Here is a 24,412-nt window from a genome sequence, read left to right as displayed (position 1 = left end):
ATGTAGCTTCAGTTGATCCCTCCATTTTTACTAGAGCACCCCCCCCCCCATGCTATACCTGTTTACTCAAATTTAGTGCTTCTCTGGTTCATTTTCCTCAGAGAGTGCCCCTTTTCCTGTTGAGTAGAGAGAAACAGTATTTTGACTATAAGTAGTTTGCAAGGGGGATCTGGAGTCTAAATGTTCTTTATCGCAACATTCAACCAATTCCTGTGTCTTTCAGCCCCATTTCTTACTTCTACCTTCCAAGGAACCTGGTGTCTCCAGGATTCTGAGGCACAAATGGTCTTGCTTTTTGTTGGCCTGCCCTGATGCAGTTTCCATTTTCTCTGCTCTGCCAAGTTACTTGGTACTCTGCTTTCCATACTACAAAATTTGTTGAGCCTTCTCTTTGCTGTTTATTTCTCTCCAATTTTTTGCCCATATCATTTATACCTGTTTATTTCTTTACTGCCATTTTAATTTGGTTTTAGAAGGGAGTAGAGATATGTGTTCCATCTACAATGTTTAACTAGAAATAAACTGTCTGCTTTTTAAAGGCAAGATAGCACTCAACTGAAAATGTAAATAATAATCTACAATGAAAACAAAAAACCAATTTATTTCATTTTCCAGGAACAAATCATTGTTAATGTGAACTATACATATGCACCATATGCCAGTTTCTTTATGATCAATGTAATATTTTCACCTTACTTAAAAACAGGAATTGTATTACCTAATGGTGATGGAATGAACTTTGACATAGTCTGTAATTATAGGTCCTTAAATAATCCAAATATTTCTGGGGGAAAAAAAAAAAAACCCACTCTGGAATGCCTACTACAGTGACTTGCTGAAAGTCCAAAATGTCTAAGCTGCCTACTTTGACAAAAGAATAAAAATTAACCCTTAAAAGCTTATTCATGAGAAAATCCCAAAATTTGGCAGCTTGAGTTGCTTTTTAACAATGTCATTATTACTTCTTTCAATTTCTTAGAACCCATTTAAAGAACAACTGCCAGACTAAAAACTGTGAGCATAGTCTAGCATAGGCTATAGTTTACATATAACATGGAGAGCTTTTTTCCCTCTGAACAAACAAACAAACCCAAGGTGTTGGTGGGATTCCAGCTAGGCATATAAATAAAGAGGGGGTGCCTTGTGAGCGTCAGAGTTTAAGAATACTGTCCTCTTGAGCTGTCTGCTTAGTTCCAAACTTCTGAATACAGCCTTCTGGGCGATCCTGCTGCCTTCAAGCTCCACCCAGTGGCCACAGGAAGCCTGGCCATCCGAGGGCTTAGATGTGGTCCGCAGCTCTTGAGAGCCAAGGGTCCGCGTCTGTTGGAGGTGACTGATAGCGGTGCCCACTGAGCACACACAATGGGACTTTCCACAGTGACAAAGCAGACCTTCCATTTCATTTGTGATAAAATTTCATTTATGATAAACAGAGGGGACGCTGGAAAGCACTGTGCTGCTAACAGACACTAGTACTTCTCTTAGTAATAAGCCCAGAGGAATAGAACTAAAAATTCATATTATGCCCTCTTCATGTGAAAACTGACACAGTCTATCACATGAAATTAGGAGCAAATGAACCTAACCTTCTTTCCAAAGGGTTAATTCCAGGTAGCAAAATTTTGGCCATTATAAATAAAAACTTTGAACATGGATGTGGTACTGTTACTGACTTCCTTATTAGAATTTTCCTTCCAAATTACACTGCAGATCTCTAAAGAATCTAAATTCATTCATTCTGTGTTTGAACTCATGAAATATTACAAAGGGGCAGGAAAGTATGGTCTCACATTTTCATCTACCCATAAGTAATCAAAAGTCATGTGAGAACAATGATTACTGAAATTCAGCACATTCATTTTTAAACTATAGGGGTGGGGGGATACAGTAAAGGACCTTCCTAAGGAGAGTTGTGTAAGATCAGTTTTCCACCCCCACCCCTCATTTTGGGGACTGCCAGGTGTTCCATCTCTGCTGAGTCATTAACAATGGACTGGAGGTCCCTAGAGGCTTGGAGTATTTTAGTAGCACATGAAATAATGTGAAAGCACATAATAAACCATGCAGTGGGGGGTGGTTTTTTCTAAACACTTGGAATAAGGTAACCAGGAAGAGAACCTTGGTTCCTTGGCAGTGCTTTGAGATTGTCTCACCTCACCTGCTTCTTCCCCGAATAGATACCTGCTGAATGGGAAGCAGCAGGCTAAGTGTGCAATGAATTCCTCATCTAGGTTTTAGTTAGAACTTCACATTCTCTCGTGATTTTGCAGTTCTGTTGATACTGAATTATGCCCACGTACAAACTAAAGACTGAATTCTGACAGTCAAAGGTCCTGTTTGGTGTCTGGCACTGGCATTATAAAGCACCAGAGAGAACTTACAGAGGCACAGTGGAAGCCGGAAATCATTCCCACCAACTCTCCCATTTTACAGATCGCATTTGTCTGCAGCCACATGATTAGTCAGTGGCAGAGCTGGGATTGTAAGTCTGGCCTCCCAGCTCCAAGCGCTGTGCCCTATCCTCTACACCAGCTATACTGGCAATATTTTAAAACAAACTGGTTTGACAGTGACAGCTATCTGTGATCCAAGTGATTCTGATGCACGTTCAAGTTTAGAGGAAGACCAAGTTCACTGCAGAGCATCTTTGCCTCTGAACCTCAGCTTTAACCAACTTACGGTGATAACTAATATGCACAAAATCCATCATCCCCTGCAAATGAGGATAATAGGAAAGGGCTTTTTAAAGGACTCAATCATGCAACTCAAGTGGAAGGATAAGACACTTTCCAATAATTAATGACATGATAATATAAAACGTTCACAATTAATTTTGGACACAGAAAATCCAGAGGACAAATGGAAAGTAAATACGAATTTCACAAGCACCACCCAAAGCAGTAACACAGATATAAAAATGCTCATACTTGCTGTTTTAAATATTTCAGATCCTATCCATTCAAAATTTCAAAGAGCATTCTGTTACAGTTCTCCTTTAGTTCCTTGGAAAGAGGATGGTGACGAAGCTTCATGAAACAATCATTTAGAACAGTAAAGATGACCTAATTAATAACATGTAAAACAGACCATAAATACTCTGATGACCCCATATGTTGATTACCATTTAAAAAATTAGGTAACAAATGTTCTTTGGAGAACTTTCTTTCTTTCTCATGCTGCCACTTAAAAATCTTCCATATATACATTTCTTGCAAACTTATAAATTCAGTTATTAGGGTAGGTGAAGACTCCTTGTGGCTACATTTTTATTACTTCTTTCAGATATTGGTTAGATTCACTGCTTCTCTGCATCTTCACCAGGGAGCAATCAGAATTAGAAGCCAGATTTCAATGAAGTCTGATTTCCATTTACTTTGTAACTTTAGCCAGAGGTAGAACACACTCAAAGTGTGGATGTGGATGTACATGAAGAACCACACAGCTAAAGAGGAAACAAGAAACAAAAAACAAAAACAAAAAAACACACAAAAACAAACAAAACAAAACAAAACAAAAAACCCCTAGACCCAATCAGAAAACTCCACTGTCAGAACAGAATTGCTGTTAATGATTCCATTCCACCCTTATATCCCACCTTTGCTGATTGGCCTGGTTTTCATAGCATTTCTCTTGTCTGAGTCATGGCAGTATCTCTGAGTAAATTCAAAACCTTCTGATAAGTGTCCAGAATCTCCTGAGCAGTGGGTCTTTCTGCAGGATTTTTGCTCTTACATGCCTTATGAATATCAAACAAATGGAATCGGACCATATCACTCCCTTCAATATGTCCCAAAAGAAAACTGGAGACATCAGGAATTTTCCAGATGTCGATCTTCTCGTCGTACGAAGGCATGAGGTCATCGTGAAAAGGCAGGTCCTCTCCGTAGGGCCACAACTGCTCTGGGGCCACGAAATCCCCGTGAAGCTCCCGATGACCACACTTCACAAACGTCCTAGAACTGTGGTTCACCAGGGGCAAGGCATCCAAGTCATTTGCCACAATGCTGAAGTTGCTTGTCAGCAGATACTGGGAGAGCGTCTTAGGCAGGTCGTTGGAGTCACACATGACCCGTGTGCCCAGGGGGCTGCTGTGCAGGTAGCTGATGATGCCGACGTAGTCCATGGCCAGCTGCAACCTGTGCTGCCAGGTGTTCACATTTTGGTACTTTGAAAGGTTTAGTGTTTCTTCCAGGTTGCTCAAGGAACCTAAGGGGTGATATTCAGTAAGAATAGTGTTGTCATCCTCACAATAGCCAAGAAGCATGACAATATGTCTACTTTGCAGAGATTTCAGCATCTGCAGTCCATGGAGAAAATCATCTTTCATCTCCAGACGTGTGAGCCTGGAGAGAGCAACTTTGCGTTCCTTCCACTCAGACAGAAAGACCTGAAAATAAGCCACAGGAGAACATCAAACCTAAAACTTTTACTTAAATTAGTGAGCTGAAAAACAACTCAAGTGTCTTTTAAGTGGTACAGAGGATACAGATATTCATGAGACACAGACCCAGTCCCAGAGTTGCTCTTGGTCTAGTTACAAAGACTGGCTTGTGAACAAACACTCAACATTCAAGGTGGCAAGTGCCACATCAGTGTGCAAAGGCTCAGGGCAGGAGGAGGAAGGAGAAGCTGCCTCTGGTAGTGGGAGAGGATGCTGGAGGCCCCTGGGAGTTGGTCTTGAAGGAGAACAGGAATTGCAGGTGGACCTGGAGCCTTGGAGCATACTCCCTGGAGAGGGGACAGTATGTCTAAAGGCAAACAGATGTCCAGTGCCAAATTACTGCAGTACAAAGGGTGGAGAGAAGAATGAGGGTGGGGGTACTGGAAAAGTGGGTGAGTCCAGATCCTGAAAAATCTATGTAAGTGAGTCGAGGGCCCAGCACATCACACAAAACAATATTACTCATTAATTTTTAAAGTAGCATAATAAACCTCAAGTGGGAATAATTCTACATAAGGAAAGAAGGAAAGCATTGGCACATGTCCTTGTGGTCTGTAAAAACAGGAAATTAAATACTGTACAAATACTAGATCTGTCCAGACTAGTACACAGCTAGCAGCCAACAGAAGAGCAGTTGTACATTACTGCCCTGGATGTCTTATTTTTTATTAGCTGGGAAAGGTTTTCAGGCAACACAGTAATTAAGAAAGAACCTCTAATCTTTTGCTCAAACACCAAAAGGGAGAACAGAAATTACAGAAGAGAAAACCAGCTGGGCAATGAGGAGATTTCTGCCCCAGGCTGGTTCTGCCCCCAGGGAGCTGTTTCTCCTTGGGTTTCTACTTCATTGTTAAAGATTATGGTTTTGCAAAGCAATTTTCTGAATTATTTATCAAGAGACTTTAATATCTAAATCTACTATCTAAATCTAAATATCTTAATCTAAATTCAATATCTAAATCTAAAATTGATCTAATGAAATATATCAATTGAAATTGATCTAATGAAATAGATAAAAAGCTCTAGGAATAAAAATATGGCACTATATATATAAACATAAACTAGAACTTCATCAAAAAATAGGGAGTAGCTAAGATGATACAAACATTCAATGGAATATTATGTAGTCATCAAATATATTTATAGAGCTTATAACATACAAAAGTAATGTTATGAACAAAAAGATACAAATTATCTACACAATATTGTTCCAACTGTACAAAACAAGACAAAATTAAGCTGCATCAAAATCAGGAAATAAACTAATGTTTTAATTGTCTTTATATGGTGGATTCCGGGTGATTTCTTTACTTCAGACATTTGGTATTTTCCAAATTTTCTCTAATGAACATATTTTACAATTTAAAAAAATTTTAATTAAGAAATATTATGTAAAATAGAGGTGGACAAGAGGACTTTGAAGATTTCTTCTGCATCTAAGAAGGGAAGATTACTGTGGGAAAAAACCTAGATAACTACAGTTGATCCTTCACTATGGATCATAGTTTCTATTAAAAAGCCATTTTTGTTCTGGCTGCTACATTCACTAAAGTTTCATGACTAGCTTTTTCTTATTTTTGCATTGAACACATTCTCTCCATAGATTCGTACCACCACTGAATCTGATATTTGATTAGTACAAAACTTTTAATTTTGGGTAAGTTCCATCACTTCCTTGGATCTACCTCCTCATGGTCATTGCAGCATTAGCAGATGGCTTTGGTTTTCTATGCCCATTTTTCACATAAAAACAATGATCTCTTTAGGGAAGCTGCTACCGCGTATTGAACAACAAATGGTGCGAAAGTCTCAAACACTGGCCTCATGATTACCTTCTGAACCCTCATCTATGTTGGATTCATTTTTTTGTGCCTCCCATAAATGAAAGATCATTAAATATTAGTTTTGGGGGTCATTCACCAACATTTCAAACCGCCAATGTTACTTGTTACTCAAGGATTGCTTTAGAATAATTTCCCAGCAATATGTAATTCAGTGGCTTTTTAACACTTTCTGGAACCTTTTTATTTGGACAGAATAGTTAATATACTTGATTTTTTTTTACAAAATTAATCCGTAAATACTTTTCCCCTAAAAATTCAAATACAGAATGATAGAGTATATCACCTCTTCATCAATTTTACTTCCTGATCCAAAGGAAACTTCTGTTTACTATTTGGCTGGTATCTTTCCCTAAGTTTTCCTATTTTTCACATCTTTTAATGCAAACATGTAAAAAAGCATTTGGGTTTGCTTTTGTTTAAATGGAATTATAACATACATACCATATTGCAACTATTTTCAATTTAACTGATGCCTTAGAAATCTTTCCCGTAGGTATATATAGATGTATATATATATATATACCTACGGGATATTGTAAAAACTGCACAATATTTCATAGAATGGGCATACTATTTATGGTGGTATATTTTCAGTAAGGTTTTACAGATGAAAATGTTTGCCTTTAAAATTCAAGTATAATATAGTAAAAATTCATAAAATTTGGAGTAGCTACTGTCAGAATGGATTAGATTCTTTCTCATTGATTAGAATGTAGGTCTATAATTTTGTATAGGCCTTTAATGAGATCTTACATGATCTATTCTTAAAGACTTGATGGACATTTAAATTATTCCCCACTTTTTTCTTATTAAAAACAATGCTACAATGAATAGCCTTATGTTTACATCTTTGTGCATATATGCAAGTATTTCTATAAGCTAAGTAAATAGATGGATTAATGAATGAAGAATATGTGTTGCCATCATGTCTCCAAAAGTCTGTGCCAATGTGCACTTTCACCAAGTGTGAAAGGAAGCCTTACTTTCTATACCTGTAGTCACACTAGATGTTAACAATCTTTCTAGTTTCTGCCAATCTGATAAATGAAAAACATCTTACTGTTGTTACAATTTGTATTTCCCTGTTTACTACTGAGGCTGAGTATATTCATCTTTATTTGCATTTCTGTATTTCCTCTATAGAAAGTTTGTTCATTGTCTTTTTTTTTTTTTTTTTTAAGCAAGTTTCATAAACTTTAATAAAAGAAAAAACACTTCCAAAAATAAATGCCACACAAATGAAATTTTTTTTTAAAAAGTATAAGATACTCAAGGAACAAAATCCTTTACTATCAAAATATACTAAGTATTTAAATCTACTGATGTTGAATGTTCAAATTCAGGGCAAACATAGCTTATAATAATATAGTTAGTAAAAAGTAGTGTTTTTCATGATATGGCTGTTTCAAGACATCACTTGTAACAGTTACATTTTTAAGCCTACATTTTCTGAAACCTCCATTTCACTAATTATTTTACATTCATTTATTAAAATCAATGGCATATTTTCTAGCAACCGGTTAATTTGTGCTTTAATAATAGTGAACCATGGTATAATATTCAAGTCATTTAAATCCTATGTTAATGACTATACCCATCCAGATTTTAGTACATTTATACAGCCATTCCAATAATTAGAAGTTACAACTATCCTTAAAAATGACATTCATTCAAGTTTGATAAGCATGCTAAAGAATAAACAGACGTAATTTTCCCCAAGTTATTAGAACTTTCTTGTTCTTTAAAAGCTGTCATGACAACCTGCTTATTTAAATCATTTTTAGCTGGCAATTTATAAAAACAGAGGGAAGCATTATTTTAGAGTTTTCTTTGTAACTTCTATAGTAAAAAATGAATGTTCTCTTTCAAGCTGCAATGACATTAAAATTCTATTTCAGAAATTCTATATCTAAAAATGTCAAGAAATACAATGTCAGTTATATATGAAGGGGCATTTTAATTAACTGAGCTATTCAGGTTTATAAAGACTTTTCTTCAGTGTTGCTGACTCTGCCTTACTCTCATTCAGTACTTTAGTAAATAATCCATTTTAGATGTGATCCAAGAAAAACCTCAGCTTACTCTAAATTCTCCTCTATAAAAAGGGGTCAATTTAGATCATCTTAAAAACTCTTAATTTAGTTAAGAGATACCCAACTTAAAACAACAAAATTTACATAATTAATGGTGGACAATGCCAAATACAACAAAACTCATTTATACAATTTGGAATTAATCTTCATGCAAAACTTTATACAGAGTTTTGATCCTTATAGATAAAATAACTTTAAATATTTTATCTTAAGTAATCAAAGACAAATAGTAGAAAAAGCATTTTATTTATATGGAAAAGGCTACAATAAGATCTGTAAAAGGTGTCAATATAATATTGCCTATACAGGAAAAAATTCAAATGTGAATAGCAACAAATAAAAGTTACACATCTTCCTACTTAGCAGTGCAATTAATTCACATTGCAATAGTTAAGTCAAGTATAACAAAATCAAAACAAGTGTTTCTCCATAATCAGTATACTGAGAATTACAGTGTAAAGATCATTTCAGGTTTAAGAAATATGCAATCAATCTACAGAATATCCTCAGACAAGGGAGACAGACAGTTAATTCATTTAATTGGTTTTTGTGTTTTTTCAATACTGTTCACAGGAAAAAAGTAATGAGTTGATGTACATGGTAAATAGAATATATTTAGTCTATACAGTAAAAAAATACAAATTATAAAGTGAGCTAACAAAGAATGAAATCTGAATACAGATTTATAAAACTGACATCTTAGCACACACAGTATTTCTCATGTAAAAACACCTAGTTTCAGCAAAAAAATAATTTGGTTGCTTTTCAGCTGCATTGTAGATCTTGAAAGCTGAAGATGCAGATGTCCAGGTCTCTTAAAAACCATAATAAATGTCTTTCTTAATGCATACAAAATAATAAATGCTCTCATCACAGTCTTAAGGGTATTTCTGGAAGTTTGTTTTGTCTTGCTTCAGAAACACATTTAAAATGGGTAAAAATCAAGGGATTTTGTGGTACACTGAAACAGTAAACAGTGCTCAATATACCGCTAATGTTGAAAGAAAAACCTAGATTTTACAGTACTCATATATGAAAAAAAATTCTGAATTTACATTGCATATTTCTGAGTCCATTCTCTTGCGTGTCTGTTGTATTTTTCTTTGTCTGATTTATAGATTTGTGCAATATCTGGTACTAAAGGGTCATCTGGATTAGGATCACAAAGTAAAGAGCATATGGACAATAAAACTTTTGATACTGTCAGAGCTGGTGACCACTGTGACCTCAGGATATCAAGACAAATACTTCCATTACTGTTTATGTTTGGATGGTAAATTTTTGTTGTGAAAGCAATCTTTGGTGGTTTAAAAGGATAGTCTGTCGGAAAATGTACAGTGAGAAAGAAGACTCCACCTTGATATGCACTATCGGGAGTCATCTCCCACAGGTCCAGCGGAACAGTGAGCAGGTGGATCACGTTGCAGATCACTCAGTTCTTTCTGAATCCGCTTCAGCGCCATGGATCAAGGAGGGCGGCGGGGACACCGGCCGGCGGGCGGCGGCTGCGGGGCTTGGGGGCGTGCGGTCGTCGCGGGCTCGGCTCGCTGGCTGCTCGGCTGGTTCAGCCCGGTGGGTCCCCGGCTCGCCGTTCGCTGGCTTGCTCCGGGCGCGGATGCCAGTGCCGTGTGCGCCGGAGCGCGAGGGTGCGCGAGTGTGCCTGTTCATTGTCTTTTATTCAACGTTTCATAGGGTTGTCTTGTACTTATTAATTCCTACGAGCTCTCTCTATATTATCCACAGGATCCTCTTATAAATGTGTAGAAGACAAGATAGAAAACAACTAACTTAGTTTATATGGTCTTTTGTAGCACCAAAAAATTTAACTGTTATGTAGTCTAATCGGTCTTCATTCATTTAACAAGTATTCATTAACAAGTATTTATGTCAGTGAAAAACATGACATAGATCCCTGCCCCATGGCGTTTACATCCTAGTCCAGGTGGCAGACAATAAATACAATAAATAAGAAATGTATAAAGTATACTGGAAAATGAAATGGGCTTTGGAGAAAAATAAAGCAGGGAAATGTTTGTAATTTTAAATGGGTCAGGAAGGCCTCAGACAATGTTTGAGTAAGAACCTGAAGGAAGTAAGGGAATGAACCATGCAGGTATCTGGGGAAACTATATCTGAGGCCAAAAGAACAGCAAGCGCAAGGCTGGGTGGGGAAATGACCACAAGCTCCCCAAATAGCCAGGCCATGGTGGCTGGAGAGGAATGAACAAAAGGAGGTTTGGGGAAGTCAAGGATACACTCAGTGGCCATCTCTCAGCTCTTGCCCATCCGCCTCATTTTCCCCACTTGCCTGTTTGTGTGTGCAGGTGTTTGTTATGTTTCCCCTCTTGCTTGTTTGTGTGCAGGTGGCTGGTATGCTTTTATTTCATAAGAGACTGCAGGAAGCCAGGGAAGACTTTAACTCTTAACTAGACCCAGCTGCTTATCAGGGCACAAAGGTTACTCACTAGTAGAACCCTCACCCCACCCTGGGTGTATAAAAGCTCAGCATTCAGTGCAGGTGCCCCTCATCTTCCATGAGAAGAGAGGTGTATAAGCTGCTGAACAGTTGACTCCCTAGAGGTCAGCAAAGGTGAGCTCTTTTCCTCTGCTTTTTTTGGACACTTTGCATGGTACAAGCAATAAAGTAGTCATTTGCTGGGTGTTTATGTTGTGTCTGAGCCCGCATCCCCACGATGCATAGTGCAGCAACTTGCTCCATAGCGGGGTGTAGAAGGAGAGAGGCTGGGGAGAGGATGCAGATTTTGTAGGGCCTTGTAGTCACTGAAAGGACTCTGGCTTTTACTATAGTGAGGGAGGAAGAGCCACTGGAGGACTTTGAAGAGAGGCATCATACTATTTAATTCATAATTTAATGCGGCATTCTGGCTGCTGTGTTGAGAACAGACTGAAGAGGAAGGGGAATGTGGAAACAGAGCAACCACTGTGGAGCCTTCTGAAAAAATCTAAGTACAAAACGATGGTGTCCTGATGGGGGAATTAAAGGAAATGTGAGGAGTGGTCAAATTCTGGATCTATTCTGAGTATAGACATGGTATAACTTGCTGATGGATTGAGCAAAATGGACAAGGCTCCTGACCTATAGAACCAACATTCAAGAACTCAGAACACCTTTGCCTTGAGAACAATCTCCAGCCAAAGAAACAAAAAATCAATTTAATGACATTTTAGTCACACCTCACTGCAGTAAAACTATAGTACGTGAATTTATCACTCACATTATTAAATCCCATATTTGGATAGGCATGATTTGTAAAGATCCCTAAAATTAAATCTGTGCTCAAAACAACATTTTGTCACCATCAGAACTTTAAAAAAAAAAACATGCCCTTCAAGGCTACAAGCAATTCAAAAAAAGAAACCCCCAAAATGTTCCAAGCAATTGCAACAAGTGGACAACCTCTCAAGGTTGCCTCTTTGAAGGAGACAGAAAGTGACCAGATGTAAGTCTTCTTCTCTACCTGCATCCCTCCCTTGGTGATTTCAAGTACTAATCTTTAAACAGCATCTAGAGTCTATCAAGTCCGAAATTTATAACCCCCACTCAGACCTGGCCCAGAATGCTAGACTTGTCTAGTACATCCAGCCGCCTGGGTGATAGCTCCACCTGGGCATGTAAAAGGGCTTTAAAGTGTCCATCTCATACACACACACAATTGGTTCCTTGCCATCTTCCCCGACTCAGGTAATGACAATTCTATTTTTCCTGCTGCTCAGGCCAAGAACCCAGTAGTCACCCTCTCTTTCTCCGACACCTCATATATAATCTATTAGGAGATCCTTTGGCTCTACCTTTAAAATACATCCAGAACACATTTATTTCTCACCTTATCCACTGCTAACATCCTTGTTAAACTGCCACCATCTCTCATCTGGAATACTGCAAAGGCCTCTTCAACAATTTTGCTACTTCTGTCCATGTCATCTTTCATTCCACTATTCAACAGGGCAGCCAAAATAATCATTTTAATACGTAAATCAGATCACCTCATTCCTCTAATAAAATTTTCCCTTACGGGTTTTAAGCACCACCCACCCCTTACACTCTGATGGTAATGCAGAAGGAAATCGTAACTCACTCTCTTCACAGCTCCTTCCCCAACGCGTTTTAACTGCCTCACTTCTGTTCTCAGCTCCTCACAGGACAGCCACGGGGAGCAGTTCTTCATCTGTCCCATTCTGAAGTGACTAAAGGGACAGTGACTGGGGTCCATGGCAGACTGTTGGGGGGAAATAAAAAAGTGATCGAGGCAGAAGTAGAGGAGTGTATTCATGAGTGCCATTGCGAGCAGCAGCACAATCATGGGAGGGACTTCTCGGTGAGGGAGCCCTTTGTTACTATCCTGGAATTTCTTTTCCATGTTGGTATCTTCTACAATTCCCTAAAACAGAAAATGAAAACAATAAGCCATGATATTGTCAGTTTTTACTTCTATTAAGGTGTAATGACCATGATGGATTGGAGGTGATAACACCTTCTGATGCCCCTTTAAATGAAGGATTTTGTAAGCTTTAGAGCCATGGTGAGAACTAAATAAGATAGTAAATGTTAGGCTCATACCAAATGATCCAAGTTAGCTGGTCCCATAATCACTTTTTATTACAAAGATTTGGATTCAACTACATTAGCTCAGAAAGGAGAAGTTTGTGTCTGATTTTGTCTCACACACAGCAGTTTCCACTGAGTAGACATGCAATAAATATTTTTTAAAAATGAGAGCAAAATGTGTATTTGTTAGCCCAGTGGGGTTGGGATAGAGGATGGTAAAGGAGAGTAGTCAGAGATTAGCTAGAGTAGTAGGTGGGGGCTTCCACACTGAGCCCCCCTGAATGTGACTAAACAGGTTGTTCCTTGAAGGTACGCAAAAGCTATAGTACTATAACTCATAAAATTTTTGGAAATTTCCTATATAACTACTCGTTAAATCATACTTTGAAAGATATTATCTTTTTTCATATATATTTCACAATAAGGAAATAGATGAAACTGTGGAACTGTAACTCATAACATTCTCTGAAATTTGCTCTCTAACTACGTGTTAAATTGCACTTGGAAAGTTATCATTTCTTTCTCTATATATTATATTCTACAATAAAAAATGATTTTTAAACAAAAGGCTACTAAACATTTTTACAAAGCAAAGGCTACTCTTCAGCAGGTGTGCAAGATGGAATTTGGGTGGAAGAGACTGAGGCTGGGAGACTGGTTACTTGGAGGTTCTGGCAATAATCCAGGATAAGAGCTGATAAACACATGAGGAGAATAATAGTGGTGAGAGTGGAAAGATGATGGAGCTGGTCCCAGCGATGTGGGCGGAGCCAGGCATTACCACATGGTTGATGGATGGTGGAGGGGTCGGAGAGGGGAAGACACAGGAAGGAGACTGGGAGCAGGTGTTTGTCACTGACGGTGCTTGGGCAGAGGCCATTTATGAACCAGAATGGAAGTGTGTCAGTACTGTAACAAGTGACATGGTCACACAAATGTGTGCCAGCTGAATGCCAGCACTAGGATGCATGGGGGACACTAATATTGGAACTGACACTGTGCCCCTGCCTCAAAGACCACCAGCATAATGTACACAACCTACTCTCAAATGTTTAACAAATAGCTAGCGAGCAAGCAAGTGAAAGAGGGAGGGAGAGAGAAAGCCAGCAAATGTGGCAAAATGTTAAAATTGGTGAGTCTGTGTATATGGGTGGGGGGTACACTGGAGTTCTCTGTATGAGTTTTGTGATATTTTTGCAACTGTCCTGTAAGTTTGAAATTATGCCAGCTCCATCACTAGCTAGAGTGCATTCAAATTGGTGAGCATGCATGCATGCCTCATCCATGGTTATTGATTTCTAGTATCACTACTGAGCCATCATCTTTCCATTATGCTCTTTAAACACTAATTCTTTCCTACCGACAAGGATATTAACTTATAGAAGTATGCCATAATTTCTGCCATCATTCAAAAAAACTCTCTCCTCACTCCACTTTCCGCTCCAGCTAGTATCCTATTTCTTTCTTTCCTTTGCAGCAAAACTCCTTAACAGAGTATCTCTACTCACCATCTCCATCTCTTTCTCTCACTCGTGGATCCCACTGCTACACCACCGACACCTTATCAAGGTCACCACCAGTGACCTCCACATGGCTAAACACAGTAGTCAATTCACAGTCCTGGTCTTAGTTGACCTCTCAGCAGCATTCGGCATGGCTAATCTCTCCCTCCTCCTTCAAACACTTTCTCTACTTGGTTTCCAGGACTCTGCCTTCTCTGATAGCAGCTTCTCAGACTTCCTGGTTGGTTCCTCTCATCTCTCTGACCTCTAAATGCTGGAGTGGCCCCAGGTTCGACCTTATACCTTTTCTTCTAGTTACCCTCACTCACTGGGTGAGCTCATCCAGCCTCATGTCTTCACATGTCCACAGGCCGAGGGCTCCCTTTCAGGCCCCTCCCCAGAACTCAAGAGCCTCTGACATCTCTATTTGCACATCTGATGGACAACTCAAAAATCGTAGTTACCCTCAACAATAAAAAGACAAATAATTAAAATGCACCGACGTTCATACTGGCATTATTCATAACAGTTATAACCTAAACTTCCATCAGCAGATGAATGAATAAATGAAATGCAGCATATACACACAATGAAATATTATTCAGTCATCAAAAGAAATGCAGTTCTGATACATGCTACTTCATGAATGAACCCTGAAGCTATCATGTTGCATAAAATAACCTAGCACAAAAGGAAAAATATTGTATGATTCCACTTACCAGGGGCAAGGGAAGGTAGGGGAGTGAGGAATTAACGTTTAATGGGTACAGAGTTTCTGTTTGAAGTAAAGGGAAAATTCTAGTAATGAATGGTGGTGAGAATAGTACATTGTGAAAGTGATTAATCCCACTGAATTGTATGCTTGGGAGTAGCTGAGATGGGAAAGTTTATGTTGTATGTATTTTTCCGCAATTTAAAAACAAAAAAAAGAGAGAAGTCTAAAGAGACAATGACAATTAAATGAAATATAGGATCCTGAGCTGGATTAATAATGGAGAAAATGCCCAAAAAGACATTATAGGGCATATAAAAAAATGAAATACAGACTATAAGCTTTATATCAATGTTAAATTTCTTAAAATTGGTAATTGTACATAAGGTACCTATGTAAGTTAATATCCTTGTCGGTAGGAAAGAATTAGTGTTTAAAGAGCATAATGTACACAACCTACTCTCAAATGTTTAACAAATAGCTAGCGAGCAAGCAAGTGAAAGAGGGAGGGAGAGAGAAAGCAAGCAAATGTGGCAAAATGTTAAAATTGGTGAGTCTGTGTATATGGGTGGGGGGTACGCTGGAGTTCTCTGTATGAGTTTTGTAATATTTTTGCAACTGTCCTGTAAGTTTGAAATTATTTAAAAATAAAAAGCTAAAAAAAAAAGACAAAAAACACCCAGCAATTAAAAAATGGGCAAAGGGTTTGAACAGACATTTCTCCAAAGATATACAAATGGCCAAAAAGCACATGAAAAAATGCTCAACTTCATTAGTCATCAAGGAAATGCAAACCAAAACCAGAATGAGATACCACTTTATACTAAGATGATTTTAATTTAAAAGTCAGTTAATAGTAAGTGTTGATAAGGACAAAGAGAAATTAGAATCTTCATATATTGCTGGTTGGAATATAAAATGGTACAGCCACTATGAGACAGTCTGGCAGTTCCTCAAAAGGTTAAATATAGAGTTATCCTATGACCCAGCAATTCTACTCTTCAGTATACCCAAGAGAACTGAAAATATATGTTCCTACAAAAATCTGTACATAGATGTTCAAAGCTGCATTATTCACAATAATCAAATAATGGAAATAACCCAAATGTCCATCAACCGATGAATGGATGTATCTATACAACAGGATTTCATTCAGCCACAAAAAGGAATGAAATTGGTGGTGATAGTTGCACAACACTGTGAATGTAATTAATGCCACTGAATTGCAAACTTAAAAATGGTTAAAACAGCAAATTTTATGTTATGTATATTTTACCAAAAAAAATTAGAAATAAAAAAGAGAATGAAGTACTGACATAGGCTATAACATGATGAACCCTGAAAACATTATGCTAAGCGATAAAAGCCAGACACAAAAGGCCACATGTTGCATGACTACATTTTTTTTTAATCATTTTATTGAGATATATTCACATACCACGCAGTCATACAAAACAAATCGTACTTTCGATTGTTTACAGTACCATTACATAGTTGTACATTCATCACCTAAATCAATCCCTGACACCTTCATTAGCACACACACAAAAATAACAAGAATAATAATTAGAGTGAAAAAGAGCAATTGAAGTAAAAAAGAACACTGGGTACCTTTGTCTGTTTGTTTCCTTCCCCTATTTTTCTACTCATCCATCCATAAACTAGACAAAGTGGAGTGTGGTCCTTATGGCTTTCCCAATCCCACTGTCACCCCTCATAAGCTACATTTTTATACATCTGTCTTCGTGATTCATGGGTTCCGGGTTGTAGTTTGATAGTTTCAGGTATCCACCACCAGCTACCCCAATTCTTTAGAACCTAAAAAGGGTTGTCTAAAGTGTGCGTAAGAGTGCCCACCAGAGTGACCTCTCGGCTCGTTTTGGAATCTCTCTGCCACTGAAGCTTATTTCATTTCCTTTCACATCCCCCTTTTGGTCAACAAGATGTTCTCCGTCCCACGATGCCGGGTCTACATTCCTCCCCGGGAGTCATATTCCACATTGCCAGGGAGATTCACTCCCCTGGGTGTCTGATCCCACGTAGGGGGGAGGGCAGTGATTTCACCTTTCAAGTTGGCTTAGCCAGAGAGAGAGGGCCACATCTGAGCAACAAAGAGGCATTCAGGAGGAGACTCTTAGGCACAAATATAGGGAGGCCTAGCCTCTCCTTTGCAGCAACCGTCTTCCCAAGGTTAAAACTTATGGTAGAGGGCTCAACCCATCAAACCACCAGTCCCCTATGTCTGTGGTCATGTTAGCAACCATGGAGGTGGGGTAGGCGAATACCCCTGCATTCTCCACAGGCTCCTCAAGGGGGCACTACATCATTTTTTTTCCTTGTTTTTCTTTCTTTTTTTTTTTTTTAACTTTCCCTTCTTTTTTAAATCAACTGTATGAAAAAAAAAGTTAAAAAGAAAACAAACATACAATAAAAGAACATTTCCAAGAGACCTAACAAGGGAGTAAGAAAAAGACAACTAACCTAAGATAACTGCTTAACTTCCAACATGTTCCTACTTTACCCCAAGAAAGTTACATAATATAGCAACCTTTCTGTGAACTTGTTCCTACTATATCCATCAGAAATTAACAGACCATAGTCATTTCTGGGCATCCCCAGAACGTTAAAAAGCTTATCTGTTCTTCTTGGATTATTGTTCCCCCTTCCTTAATTACTCTCTACTGCTAGTTCCCCTACATTCTACATTATAAACCATTTGTTTTACATTTTTGTAAGTTCACATTAGTGGTAGCATATAATATTTCTCTTTTTGTGCCTGGCTTATTTCACTCAGCATTATGTCTTCAAGGTTCATCCATGTTGTCATATGTTTCACGAGATCGTTCCTTCTTACTGCTGCGTAGTATTCCATCGTGTGTATATACCACATTTTATTTATCCACTCATCTGTTGAAGGACATTTGGGTTGTTTCCATCTCTTGGCAATTGTGAATAATGCTGCTATGAACATTGGCGTGCAGATATCTGTTCGTGTCACTGCTTTCCGATCTTCCGGGTATATACCGAGAAGTGCAATCGCTGGATCGAATGGTAACTCTATATCTAGTTTTCTAAGGAACTGCCAGACTGACTTCCAGAGTGGCTGAACCATTATACAGTCCCACCAACAGTGAATAAGAGTTCCAATTTCTCCACATCCCCTCCAGCATTTGTAGTTTCCTGTTTGTTTAATGGCAGCCATTCTAACCGGTGTTAGATGGTATCTCATTGTGGTCTTAATTTGCATCTCTCTAATAGCTAGTGAAGCTGAACATTTTTTCATGTGTTTCTTGGACATTTGTATTTGCTCTTCAGAGAACTGTCTTTTCATATCTTTTGCCCATTTTATAATTGGGCTGTCTGTACTATTGTCATTGAGTTGTAGGATTTCTTTGTATATGCAAGATATCAGTCTTTTGTCAGATACATGGTTTCCAAAAATTTTTTCCCATTGAGTTGGCTGCCTCTTTACCTTTTTGAGAAATTCCTTTGAGGTGCAGAAACTTCTAAGCTTGAGGAGTTCCCATTTATCTATTTTCTCTTTTGTTGCTTGTGCTTTGGGTGTAAAGTCTAGGAAGTGGCCGCCTAATACAAGGTCTTGAAGATGTTTTCCTACATTATCTTCTAGGAGTTTTATGGTACTTTCTTTTATATTGAGATCTTTGGTCCATTTTGAGTTAATTTTTGTGTAGGGGGTGAGGCAGGGGTCCTCTTTCATTCTTTTGGATATGGATATCCAACTCTCCCAGCCTCATTTGTTGAAAAGACCATTATGGCTCAGTTCAGTGACTTTGGGGGCCTTATCAAAGATCAGTCGGCCATAGATCTGAGGGTCTATCTCTGAATTCTCAATTCGATTCCATTGATCTATATGTCTATGTTTGTGCCAGTACCATGCTGTTTTGGCAACTGTGGCTTTATAATAAGCTTCAAAGTCAGGGAGTGTAAGTCCTCCCACTTCGTTTTTCTTTTTTAGAGTGTCTTTAGCAATTCGAGGCATCTTCCCTTTCCAAATAAATTTGATAACTAGCTTTTCCAAGTCTGCAAAGTAGGTTGTTGGAATTTTGATTGGGATTGCATTGAATCTGTAGATGAGTTTGGGTAGAATTGACATCTTAATGACATTTAGCCTTCCTATCCATGAACATGGAATATTTTTCCATCTTTTAAGGTCCCCTTCTATTTCTTTTAGTAGAGTTATGTAGTTTTCTTTGTATAGGTCTTTTACATCTTTGGTTAAGTTTATTCCTAGGTACTTGATTTTTTTAGTTGCTATTGAAAATGGTATCTTTTTCTTGAGTGTCTCTTCAGTTTGTTCATTTCTAGCATATAGAAACATTACTGACTTATGTGCATTAATCTTGTATCCTGCTACTTTGCTAAATTTGTTTATTAGCTCTGTAGCTGTATCGTCGATTTCTCAGGGTTTTCTAGATATAAGATCATATCGTCTGCAAACAATGACAGTTTTACTTCTTCTTTTCCAATTTGGATGCCTTTTATTTCTTTGTCTTGCCGGATTGCCCGCATGACTACATTTATATGAAATGTCCACAGCAGGCAAATCCACAGAAAGAGAAAGTAAGTTGACTAGTAGTTGCCAGGGGCTGGGGGAAGGGGTGGATAGGAGGTGACTACTAATGGGTACAGGGCTCCTTTCTGGGGTGACGAAAATGTTTTGGAATTAGATAGCTGTGATGGTTGTATAACTATGAATATACTAAAAACCAATGACTTGTACTCTTTAAAATGGTGATTTTTATATGTGAATTATATCAATTTTTAAAAAATAGCAAAAATATTTCCCAAACTCAGTTCTTGATCCCTGCCCATCCCCACTACCCCCCAAATCTGCTCTTCTCACATTGTTCACAATCTCAGTAAATGGCAACTCCAGCCTCCAGGTACCCAGGCCAGTGAGGGGTCAGGACAGCAGCACAGCTCCCTCTAACCATCAAATTTTAGAATAACTGACTGCTTCAATTCAGTGTAGTTTTTCTCCATTAATAAAGAAAATGCTGCTTTCCTTATCCCTGAAGTCATTAATAGGTGCTCAGCAAACCCTGGTTCAACTGAATTGCTTGAGCTTCACTCAACCTCCTCTCTTTTCTTGAAATGACTGTCACCTGCTCATACCACCAGCTTGGTCTCTCCAGATATACCAACGTTCAGGACAGTCGCTTTCTCATAAAGATTCCAAGCCTGCATCTTAAACACACACACACACACACACACACACACGCACACACTGCCCTGAGCTTCTTTTACCACTGCCTGATTTACTCCCCCCCCCCACACACACACACTGCCCTGAGCTTCTTTTACCACTGCCCGATTCTTGGAAGGTGTTCTTTAAAAAGAGCAGTAAATGACTACCATCTCTAGTCTACAATATTTAAAGTGACCAAGTGTGTGTCTTAACTTGGACCTTAGGTCAAAAGCCAGCAAGCTTTTTCTGTAAAGGCTCAAGCAGTAAATACTGAAGGCTTGAAGCCAAGAGTCAAAATTGAGTTATAAATGCTTCAGTGTGAGTGGCAGCACACTGAGCAGCAGTGCAGGCTATGAGGGTACCAAATACCACTGTCCCAGTTTTTCAATTTGTCCATTGTAGTGCAAAAGCAGCCCCAGACAATATGTAAACAAACAAGTGTTCCAATAAAACTTCATTAATAGGCATGGAAATTTGAATTTCATGTAACTTTCATTTGTCACCAAATATTATACTTCTTTTGTTTTATTGTTTTTAAACATTTGAAAATATGAAAGCATTCCTAGCTCCCAGGCCAGGCAAAAGCAGGTGTCAGGCCACAGTACAGGCCTGTGGGTCATAGTTTGCCAAGCGCTGCCTTAGGTAGTGACATTCCCCTGGGTTTTATCACAGGCCATCTTCTCACTCTACACATACTCTCTACACAACTCATCCATGCACAGGACTTTGGTGACCATTTAAACGCTGATGATTTCCAAGCCTATGCTGTAGCGCAGACCTTTCTCCTAGGCTGTACTCAGCCAACTCTTCATTTGGGCTGCCCATACTGAACTTGGTGTCTCTCTTCGGTCCCCATGGTTTGCTCCTGTGACAGGCACGCAACCCATCCACTTGCTCAAGTTACAAACCAGGGTGGCTTGATTCCTCCTTCCCCCAATCTCCAAACCAACCAATCACGTGTACTGTCAATCTTCTCACCCAAACATCTCTCAGATCTGGTCACGTCTCTCTTTTCTTGCTGCTGCCACCCTTAGCTAGGCCACCAGCATCTCTCACCTGGGCTTCTGCAACAGTTTCCTAAGTGAGCTCCCACTTCTTTCTCTTTTCCAGTCCATTCTTCACACAGCAACTAGAATCTTTATTCTTCCATGACCTATTTCAAGCACAGAGAAAAATGGAGAATAAGATAATGAAAATCCATCCAGCTTTGTCAACTAACTTTGTATCATATTTCTTTCAGATGCTTTTTAAAGAAAAATATTACACATTTGGGTTCTTCCCAAGAAGAATCACTATCCTAAAGTTGCTGAATGTCAACAGTTCTCAAACTGCAGTTCCTGGACCAGCAGTATCCAGCATCTCCTGGGAACTTATGAGAACTGCAAATTCTTGAGCCCAACCCCAGACCTACTGAATCAGAAACTTGGGGGTGGGGCCCCACAATCTGTGCCTTAACAGCCCTCCAGTGATGTGGATGCACACTAAAATTTGAGAACCACTAGCTATACAATTCCTACACATACTTTTTACTTTTACCACTTGAGTATGTGCCTATAAATAACACATAATACATGTATGTTTTCTAACTTTTTAAAGAGGTACCATATATACTATATATAATATAAGGGTATACTGTATATAACCTTTTGCAACTTTTTAAAAAAAATTTTGATTGTGGAATATAACATATATACATAAAAGTGATAATTTCAAAGTGCAATTTAACAAGTAGACAGCAAATTTCAAAGAATGTTATGGGTTACAGTTCCACCATTTCAGTGCTTTCCTTCTAGCTATTCTAATACCCTAGCAACTAAGAGAAAAAAAATTATATAAAGATTCAGTATTCATAATCCTTTGTTAAACTCTGTCTTGTCTGTTGCTACCTCTTCCTCTAGTTTAATCATTTTCCCGATCTTCAGGGATGTCTAAGCATTGACCATCCTAACTTGTTCATGTTGAAAAGGGATGTCGACTTTATGGGAAAAGGGGACAGACACATCTGGTTGATGTTCTTGAAGAGGCTGTTGCCTCTGTGTTTTGGGACTTTTCTGGCATAGGAACACTCTGGGGGATTTAAGTTTCTGAAAAATAAATTTAGTGAGTGAAACTTTTATAGTCTCAGATAGGGACTAGAGTAGTCTTTAGGGTCTTCAGGACTACTGTTGGTTAGGGCTTGTCATACTTGGCCATTTGGGATATCTAGCTGAAGCCTGCATAGAAGTAACCTCCAGGACAACCTCTCAACTCTGTTTGAAATCTCTTAGCCATTGAACGCAACTTGTTTTTCAAAAAGCTCAACATTATATTTTTGAGATTTATCCACATAGCTACACAAAACTCAAGTTCACTTATTTTCAACAGTTTGACTATGCCACAACCAGTGAAAGAAGTTTTATACACATCTCCTTGTACACAAGTGGAAGAATTGCTCTCTGGTATATACAATGTGATCTTTCTAAAGCAAAATTCGACCATCCCTTGCTTAAAAACTTCCCACAACTCCCCAGTGCCCTCAGGATGAAGTCCCAACTCTGACAAAGCCCCTTGAGGTCTGGTCTCTGATCCTTACTGGACCCCTCCTGCACTCTGCACTCCAGCCCCTGAGCGTCCCTCTGTCCCCAAGTCCTCCTGTTTGAGAGGCCCAGGCTCAGTCCTGTGTGCTCCTTATTTCCCTGCACTGTGAGCTCCAGAAGGACCGACTGCCTGTTTGGTTCAACACTGTGTCCCCAGTGCCTGGCATATAGCAGGTACTTGAGAACACACGGCCTGCCTGGTCACCCCAATCTCCTCCCTCTTCATGGCCTCAGCCTCATAAGCTGCTTTCTGCTCCTTGTCCTTTCTGGGTAGCTGCCCAGGATGCCTCTCACCCACCACCTGCTACAATCAGGCCTCTCTACCCCAAACTCATGCCCTTTCTCAAGGCAGCCACCTCCACCCTCCAGCCTCCTTCCAAAGCCCCCCAAACTGTATATGCTTCAGGCCCCACTAGGGGTGGACTCACCTTACATGGGGCCTGAAGCTTATTCCTTTGGGGGCTGTGGTGAGGGGGTATGACTCTTGAAGAAAAGAATACACAATTATGAACAGAAAATTACTAGGTCCCCTCCCAGGGCTTTGGAAGGGATTTATGTGGGTTCAGTCTGGTAGGAGAAATTCAGGCGTTGTTTAAATACACAGGATTTCTGACATTAATAGAAAAAAGTGGGTAACTGGGGGGAAAATTGGCAACCACTGCTCTATATTCACAGCTTAGATTAAAAAAAAAAAAAGAAAAGCAATAACAAACTAATTTTTACCAATTTACAGAATGCCTTATACAACCGAAGAAGAAACTGATCAGTGTCACAAAATCTACAGTAGAAACGCACTTTTGTCAATACAGTACAAAGTACATTAAAACAATTATTTTAAATATTCCGGAATGCTTACTTAGCCTTAGGGTTCTCCAGTAAAGGTAAAGGGTGGAGAAGACAAGGTTACTAAATAAAACGGCTAAATCCTGATTTAAAGAAAAAAAAAAAAAAAAAAAAAGCAAATGATTACACCTAATCCAGAGCACTGCACCTAGAGATGTTAACAACCCTGGCAATATAGAACGCCCGGGAGGAGGACCCGACCGCGTGTCGCAGCGCAGTCGTCGGGCCATTTACTTGTCCAGCTCGGCCGCGGGGCTGGGCGCGAAGGCGGGGGCTGGGCAGGCCGGACGTCCGCCTTCTCGGGTCGGCTCGGCCTCGGGGTTGGACTCCGGGCGAGCCTCAGAGGATGCGGGGCCCGGGGCCGGCCGTCGCCCGCGGCCCGGGTCTGGGCTTGCGGGGAGCGAGGCTGGGCCAAGTGTAGGCCTCGTAGAAAACGCAAGCGCCCTCCGCGCCCTTCTCGCGGTCGCCAGTCCCTCGCCCGCGGCGCTTCCAGCGTGGCGGCCGGGACGGGTTGTTGCACAGGCCGGCCGGGACGGGGACCGCGCCGGCACCCGCGCCCTTCGCGCTTACCTGCCCGCTGCCAGGGTTTCGGCACAAGACCTCCTCAGCGGGCGCGGCCGGAAAC

General features: G+C 39.5%; 1 protein-coding gene and 2 pseudogenes across 6 annotated transcripts; all 3 read right to left on the bottom strand.

Annotated features, from left to right (window-relative positions):
- The window catches only part of LOC119516432, a 19,978-nt pseudogene extending 18,580 nt beyond the window's left edge, over positions 1 to 1,398 (bottom strand).
- Positions 582 to 24,412, bottom strand: POMK (protein O-mannose kinase). 6 transcript variants are annotated; one of them, XM_037813147.1, is made up of 5 exons: positions 24,358 to 24,373; positions 23,373 to 23,427; positions 21,425 to 21,521; positions 12,476 to 12,778; positions 582 to 4,387 (listed from the first exon to the last, which is right to left on the bottom strand). In XM_037813147.1, exons 4-5 carry the CDS (start codon positions 12,755 to 12,757, stop codon positions 3,617 to 3,619), a joined length of 1,053 nt encoding a protein of 350 aa, XP_037669075.1. In that variant the 5' UTR covers positions 12,758 to 12,778; positions 21,425 to 21,521; positions 23,373 to 23,427; positions 24,358 to 24,373; the 3' UTR covers positions 582 to 3,616. The 6 variants fall into 6 exon arrangements, with proteins under 6 accessions (XP_037669075.1, XP_037669076.1, XP_037669074.1 ...); XM_037813148.1 differs by lacking the exon at positions 24,358 to 24,373 and adding an exon at positions 24,022 to 24,285; XM_037813146.1 differs by lacking the exon at positions 23,373 to 23,427 and having other exon boundaries at positions 24,358 to 24,412.
- LOC119516716 lies at positions 8,625 to 10,038 on the bottom strand (annotated as a pseudogene).

The sequence above is a fragment of the Choloepus didactylus genome, chromosome 20, assembly GCF_015220235.1.
Source record: "Choloepus didactylus isolate mChoDid1 chromosome 20, mChoDid1.pri, whole genome shotgun sequence".
NCBI lineage: Eukaryota > Metazoa > Chordata > Mammalia > Pilosa > Megalonychidae > Choloepus > Choloepus didactylus.
Note: the sequence above shows the minus strand (reverse complement) of the source record. Positions and strands in the feature narration are given on the sequence as shown.

Bases quoted from the DNA above. Each gene is read 5' to 3' on its own strand.
- POMK (XM_037813146.1), bottom strand. From the start codon at position 12,757: ATGGAAAAGAAATTCCAGGATAGTAACAAAGGGCTCCCTCACCGAGAA. The intron at 4,388-12,475 runs GTGAGTTACGAT...GCTTATTTTCAG, and splicing joins GGGAAGGAGCTGTGAAGAGA to GTCTTTCTGTCTGAGTGGAA.